We start from the raw sequence: 7,905 nt of genomic DNA on the forward strand, positions 1-7,905 counted from the left end.
GATCATTTTGAACTATATTGTATTAAACTGGAACTGAGTTGATTGTTTTCATTATGGATTCATTTGCGGATTATATGACATTATATTGTTTTGTATGCAAAAATCTTGATTTGTAAATTAACTAAAGTTAAAATGCAATGGAGAAGTAGAAATAGAAAGAACTTTCTGTGTTTCATTCATATTTGTGTTCTTTTTCCTCCCCACGTTTTTTTAAAATTGATCTTTTCTCTACTTTCAGATCGAGACCGTTTCCAACTGGGCACGCTCTCCCACAGCATCAATTCTAAAGCTACTGGATACCAGGAGCTCTCAGACTGGCCAGCTGTTGCTCCTGACCAGTCTGTGAGGAACGTGGAGGTCATTGAGCCAGTAAGGAATCCATCTTCCTCACACACGTCATAGTTTTACCTCACACCTGTCTGTCAGTTTATCGTCTCTTCAGCTCTCAGTCCAACAGAATGAGACATCTGTCTTTCTGTAAACGTTAATGAGTCGACGCTGTGGTTTCCTACTGTTTAGTGTGGTACTTTCTAAATACTTTGTTAGACTGTAGTGGTGTGAAATACATCATCATTCACTATCATGGTTTATAGAGCTGCAACAATTAGATGATTTGTTGATTAATTGATCGCTAGAAAGATAATCGCCAACATTTTTGATAAGCTATGAATCGTTTAAGCCTTTTTTTAAAGCAAATATGGCAAAAAAAATTCTGCATTTGCACTCTCAAACTGCAATTTGGTGACATTTTATTGACCAAACCTAATCAATCACTAGAGAAAATGATTGGGAGACTATAATTATCGTTAGTTCATCAATTAATTATAAAGTGCTGTTGATATCAGGAACCTCTCGTTAGGCTGCTATTTCTTTTAGATGTTTATATTACAGAGAATAACTTTTCTGAGTGTATCTTTAATGATTTAATGAGCAAAGTAAGTTAAAAATAAAACATTACCATCCCACACTAACCAAACAAAGTGCCAGGTTGATAAAAATGATGAGCACTATTTATCTCTCTTTTATTGAGAGCATTGACATTATCCAGTAAGTATAAAGTCCAACAGACCAGTGATTGAAAAGCTCAGAGAAGAGACACACGACTGTTAGCTTACTGAACCCAATTTCTGCAGAAAAATGCAGAATGGCCAAAATAAATTGACTCTGAATCAACTCAATTACACAATAGTTTAACACTTCTGACTTCTAGAGTTAAAAAGCAAGGCAGGTCTAATTGTATAGCACCTTTCAAGAAGAAGTGATTTACATAAGACATAAAAATGCATTAAAAACTGGCAGTTCTCTTTATTTCACTTATTGAAAACCAAGTTGATCCTTCTAACAAGTATTTTTTGTGTCTGCCTTATAATATATCTTATTCCACTGTGCCATACAGTTTTTGGGTAACGTTTGCTAAAACATAAGTGTCCAGCTGTTTAAGGAAATGGATCTGTATATATATGAGACCCATTTCCTTCAGTAGGCACCAGTGGACTCTCACTCTCACGGACAAACACGTTGTTGTTTTCAGTCTTTTTATAGAATTTGTTGACAGTAAGAAAAATAAAGAATAACATCAGCCTGATACCTTTGACAAGTTTAAAAATAATGATAACAGTAGAGTGCAAAATAAGAATGAATAACCCCTGCATTTAATTTGATAAGTGGCAGTGATGATCAGAAATGTTTTAAGCCTTGATTTAAAAGAAAAGAGAGTTGGAGCTGTTTGAAAAAGACATTTATTGTCCTCCAACATTAACATTTTCCTCCTTTTGTTTTGTGGGATACTTCAGTTTGTGTTGGAGACATTAACATGCAGCTCAAAGATGAGAGCTTTTTGTGCCTCGTTATAAGTTAAAGAACAAACATTAAGGTCTTTGTTTTTTGGTGAGGGATGTTATTGATCCTGTTTTTAGTCTGAGCACCAGCTCAAGCTTTATCATTGTTATTTTGTGGCAGCTAATGGAGATCCTAATAAAACAATAAACAAGCTAAACACAAGCGGCCATTTCAACAAACTTTATTCCTCATTTTGAAAATAATGCAGATTTAACAGAAAAGATGGTAACAAAATAAATGCCAGCAAACGATTGAATTAATTATGGTTTTGGTTAATTGGCTCATTTCATTGTATATTAAAGTGATTGAGAGGTATACAGTATTCCCTTTCACAGACTGCTAATGGGTCTGTACGTATATTTTCATGAAAATGTCGTTCACCTCCACCTCCACCGTATCCGTATAGGTGAAGGAGTGGGCACCATTAGTTGGGAAGACCAAGAAATCCAAATCTGATGACAAGTTCTACTCGGACGATGAAGAGGAGAAAGAAGAAGAAGAAGGATCTGCGAGCAGTGGCAGTGAAGACAGCAGCAGCAGCAGCGGTGAAGGTTTGTTTCTGTGTGTGTTTGAAGATGTGATCTGATTTTATGCTGCACACGACGCATTTTATATCTTCAGCTTCACAATAAAAGCCACCCCATCTTTTGCCAGTGGACCGCTTTTAATGTGAAGTGTTAGCAATAGGAAATATTAATATATAGCAATTTTAAACATTGGTGGGAATGGCAGACTCAGCCTCTAACATTAAAAGCTACTATATAGAGAGGTAATTACAGAACATAAATACATTGATTGGCACTGCTGAAAAAATACCGATCATAGAAGTAATCAAAAATAAGGTATAATTTCATGGAAATGTACAGGTTATAACTTTAATTGACCAGGTGTATTTTTGGTAATCTTACTGTATGTGTGTCTGTACAGAGTCAGACAGTGAGAGTGAGGAGGAAAGCAGTGAGGAGTCAGAAAAGACCTCCACTGATTCTGGAAAGAGTTCCAGTGGATCTGAAAACAGCTCGAGTGAATCTGAATCGGAACAAAAAAAGAAGAAAAAGACCAAGAAGGCACCGCAGAAGAAAAGCAAGCCAACTGCTGCTGACAGGTACATTGAAATCCCTCCCGACTGTGAGACTCTGAAAGCATCATCTTTCTTCCCTGTGTATTAGGTGTGTCCAGATGTTACCTGTTTCCTTCTCTTTTTCTCTTACTCTCTCGGCTAATTAGACAGGTGTGTGTTTGTGAGAGGCTCCAGAGTCGTAGTCAACAACAAATGTGATCAGTGTTTTGCTGCATCAATAAGCCCAAACTCCCATCTGTTCATAACTTCAGCCATTTCTATCATCTATATGACAACCCACCTGCTGGATGATACTTCCTTCTGTTCAGTTTGAACTTTTCTTCACTAAAGCCACAAACATTTTGCGCTTCATCCAGCCAGGAAACGTCTGAAATTGTATGTAAATGTTGGTTGTTTTTGATATTTGCTGGATCTTTGCATGGACAAAGAAGTTTTGGAGTCACAGTGAGATATTTAAAAAGATGAAAAACACCTCAAAACAAGATGTTAGCTATCAGAAATAGTTCTAAAAACTAAAGTGAAAAATAATTACATGCGCACTCTTCTAAATGTGGAAAAGATTAGGTTTATTCTAACATATTTTGACTCATGCCTTCATTATTTCTGAGTACAATTCTCTTGAACAATTCTCCGCCTCCAAGCTGGAGCCTCTGCTGCTATTTAGGTTTGTCTTTCATTTGTTTCCTGGGTTTGATTTTCTGACAAATGATATGTGGCAAGTGGCAGTGAATGCAGCACCGTTTAGCAGCACAAATGATGGAATTTCACACCACTGCATGGACACAGTGTCCAATTCATGAATATTAAGTGAATAATAATGATAATAATAATAACGGTGGAAACCTCAGATCCAGACTATAATAAATCTTGTCTATGTGCTGATTTCAAAAAGCCAAAACAGTCCTGAAAAGTCAAAATTTTCTCTTCAGGCATGAAGGCAATACACGGATTTGTTTGTGTAGATTTTGCCCAAATATGTTTTTTAGTTAGTTATATAGGGTATTTAGCTATTTTCTAGTCACCATAGATTGGCCTTGTGTGCACCCACAGTATGACCACTGCCTGTTAATCTTAATCTATTGATACTGACAGACAATACCTTTTTTTATTTCTAGTTATTAAAGAAATAATCTTAGTCTAAACAATAGGTGTGGAAGCAGCCACAGTGCACGCATCTTGGCCTGTCTTAAATTAGTATTGTAGAGGAAATCATCAAAAACTATTATAATTGTAAATATTGAATCTAAGGCAACACAGAATAAGATACATTTTGAAAATAGATGTGGTCTACACAGTCCTAATAAAGGGTCTTAATTTATTTAGTTGTTGAATTTTCTTTTGAACAATCAAAACAAAAGAGTTTAACAGGGCTAGATAAATAGTAATAGTATACCTTTTATATATATACCTGTATTTCTTTATCAACAGTATTCATGTTTCTGTTTGTCCGCATGCATGTGTGTCTTGATTTCCAGAAACCTGCATCAGGTGTTTACATGCCACAGTATCCTGGTTTCTATCGGAGTAGCATATCCAGGTTACTCAAAACCAGGTTAAGGTCTTCCAGCTTTCTGAAACCAGGATATGACGTTTACATACGCAAAACATACCCAGGATACTCCAAAAAAATGTAAACACACTCAATGTGAGTCCTTTGGGAGATGGAAAACAGAAAACAACCAAAAATAACTCAACATATTCTGGGACCAAATCCACATTTTTAGAGAGGAGAATTTAGGATGGAGATAACAATATAATCTGTGAGCCATACACACCTACTGTACTGTGTATACACCTTCTCTCTCTATCTCTCTCTATCTCACTCACACACACACACACACGTATCAGGCTGGCAGAGCTGCTAGAATACCGTTAGTGTGAGTTCCATTAACAAGCTAATCAAGGAGAATTTTCCTCCAGTAGCGTAACCCACATTTACATGGCTAATGGATAATGACTTTTGATTGGTCATTTAGCAGCCTGGTGTTACCAATGAATGAGATTTGAGTCATTACTACTGAATATGCTCACGTACACTCTCTTACACACTGGCAAATTTAGTTTCTTATGCACTCTACTTCATTTCCTCATGGACACACAAACTCACACAGAATGTACCTGATTTCGCTGTGTGACAGGCCGGCGGCTGACCCTGTTCTCTCCATTAGAGAGTATAATTAGAGCAACTCACCCCAGTGCTCAAACACACACAAACACGCACACAAATGGTGGTGCCAACATCTAGAGGACATATTTCCCCATCTGCTATTCGCATATACTTATTTGTTCTCATTCAATCACTCTGGTCTTTGTAAAACAGCAATAATGTATATCTCATCTCCTATGGTAATTTATGTACTACTACATGAAAAGAGCCTTGTGTCAGATATTGCATAGTAAGGGGAGAAGAAAACAACTGAATGTATTTGTTTTACAAAGAGTCTTGCAATAGTTGTGAACGGAAGCTGAGTTTAAGGTATCACACCTGGCGAGCGGAGTATTGAGGGGTGGAGATAGTTTTTAAACAGGACCAGCACAAATCACATTAAAATACCAGAACTAAACTGCCGATCACACCTTTCAATCTTCAGCCCCTCCACCCCCAAGACAGAAGCAGCGTCTCAGCACCTTTAAAGGAGGTAAACAAACATCTCTGCTCGCATGTGCTGACACGCCGCCGCGCCCTCACCACAGCGCCCGTCACGCCACCCACCAGCCTGCAAATTTATTTGGGGCCACTTTTGAGATGTGTCAGAGCAGTCGGTGTCGATAAAGCTGGCCATAATGTTTGCCACCACCATCACAAAAAAAGAGATTCACCTCCCTGAACCAGACACATCCTGCTTCAAGTCCTGGTCTGTCTGGCCTCGCCCCGCGTCAGCGCAGCGACAGGAGGGAGGGACGGAGACAGGCACGCGCTTGAATACTTTTCATTCATACTGTTATATCATCACCAAGCGTGTAATGTGGAGCAGGCAGTGTGGCCGGTGGAGAGGAGCGGCAACAAGTTCTGCATCTAAGCGGCGGGGAAGGGCGTTTGCTCGCGCAGGGGGGATTTAAATTTGACTTATTTGGTGTATCGCGGCGGAGTGCTTTCCGTTCACGCAGCTCTTCAACACTCTGCGATTCCATCCATGTAAGTGGTGGTCTCTGTTTACGCAGCACAAGCCCATCTAACACCTCAAGTGTCCAACAAATATCCCCTGGGTATGAACGGAATAGATGGGATGATAATCCTGTGACATCATCTCTGTCAGCTTCCGTAGTTCTGTAGTACTCTTTTTCTCTTGTCTTTTTTTCATCTTTGCCTGTTGCTCCATTCTCGGTGAACTCCTACCGACCTCTTACATAGGAAGGAGGAGAGTGTGACAACTCGCCAAGAGAAGTAAATTGAGTCCAGTGTATGGGCTTCGAGTTTTTAATACTGAGCCACGTCAAGGCTATTAAATGGATAGCTCCTTGGGAATGATATTTTGATGTCATCTAGAATCACTATGGCCTACAGCTCTTTCTATAGCCCCGGTATATCGCTACTGCTCTCCTCATAGTAAGTTCTTTTAAGTCCTTCTGGCGAAATGAGGTGACCTGTAGTATAGATGTTCCCGTGTGACTGAGTTTAGTGTTCAATGTGAGTATGTGGCTATACGCGTTGAAGTCATGGGGTTCAGCCACTTTGTTGCGTGTGTCGAGTTAAGTATTAGGCCATATTACAAACAGTAATGTGCTTTGTCGTGGGTGTGTACTTGTAGTGTTGTATCCTGGAGGGTGAACAGAAGGTTATGGGTGTCCTAATATATGACAAATTCCATTGTTTTGTTTATTCTTTCAGATAGTCGCAGTCTTTATTAATCTGCTGCACCTGGAAGCTTCTTGTCTCCTCCAACTATCGATGCGGACAGGACATAATAATACATCACTATAGCTTAAACCTCATCATTAGAATTGTGACGGATTAATTGGTTAAGGGACACTGGGTCGACAGTTATAGGGGCCTTTATATATCGCTTTCCTTCAGTCATGTTGGCCAGATTGTAATCTTCAATTGAGAGTGGTGAACCGTACTAATGAAGAACCTATTGGAACTGCAAATTTGAATTTATTAGCACAATCATGCCGTGTAATCTTACGACAGCCAGTCCTAATATAACTACTTAAATAGGTGACTACAAAGAGAAGAGGATCTCTTTCCAGCGCATAAATGACACGGGGTAGTTAATTTATGTCAAATATATGTTGTCCTGTAAAATTGGTCATTTCTTGAATGAATTAATTTTGAAATTTCCATTAAAGAACATTAGCAATAATAACAGAGGACCGTTATTTGCGGAGGAATATGTTATTTGCGTCAACTTCTCCATAAAAAGTCATAGTCTTTCTTCTCTAAATAAATAACACAAAAGTTAACAGTTAGTTAAGATAATTTCAGCTGGTTTTTCCATGCTTCTTTAGCAGTGATACTTGTTTATGCAAAATAAATAATCTCCCCCCTATTGGTAGCCTCTGATTATGAAGAGTAAATAGGACTCACCATCAATCCACCCACTCTTTGTGACCTTATAAGCTAATACTCTTTCTGATCTGTTTGCGTATGTGTCTTTTGATATTTCTAGTACATTATTTGTTTTCCTTACTGTCTGCATTCTGGAATCTCTGTTCAGCCAAGCTAAAACAAATTGATCGATAGAGAATTATTAGAAAATATACTCTTGCAACATTCTGATTCTTTAATATTTTTTACGCCGATATCTAAACATTCTTTGGTTAAGCAGCCTTCCTTAAACTGTCAATATTTTCATTATTTCTTTGTCTTTCTTATGATACTAAGTTGATGGGTTTTAGCAGACCAACTGATTGTTGATTAACTGAAGAAGGTAATGCAGAGCATTGATCTGATGAATCGTTAGTTGCCAGCTCTAGCTCTCTTGGTTCTTTGCTAAACTAAGAAACTGTTGGCGTTTGTTTAACAATACTCTGGAAGCTAGACT

General features: G+C 38.3%; 1 protein-coding gene across 1 annotated transcript in view; it reads left to right on the forward strand.

The window, feature by feature from the left end:
• ap3b1a (adaptor related protein complex 3 subunit beta 1a) overlaps positions 1–7,905 on the forward strand; it is a 50,261-nt gene that overhangs the window by 24,182 nt on the left and 18,174 nt on the right. Inside the window, exons 17-20 of the mRNA XM_035668341.1 lie at positions 239–369; positions 2,246–2,390; positions 2,767–2,944; positions 3,067–3,070. Of these exons, the coding sequence (XP_035524234.1) occupies positions 239–369; positions 2,246–2,390; positions 2,767–2,944; positions 3,067–3,070 (458 nt within the window). The remainder of the gene's footprint in view (positions 1–238; positions 370–2,245; positions 2,391–2,766; positions 2,945–3,066; positions 3,071–7,905) is intronic.

Source organism: Morone saxatilis, unplaced genomic scaffold, assembly GCF_004916995.1.
Source record: "Morone saxatilis isolate NCDOM2014 unplaced genomic scaffold, NCSU_SB_2.0 Contig21, whole genome shotgun sequence".
NCBI lineage: Eukaryota > Metazoa > Chordata > Actinopteri > Moronidae > Morone > Morone saxatilis.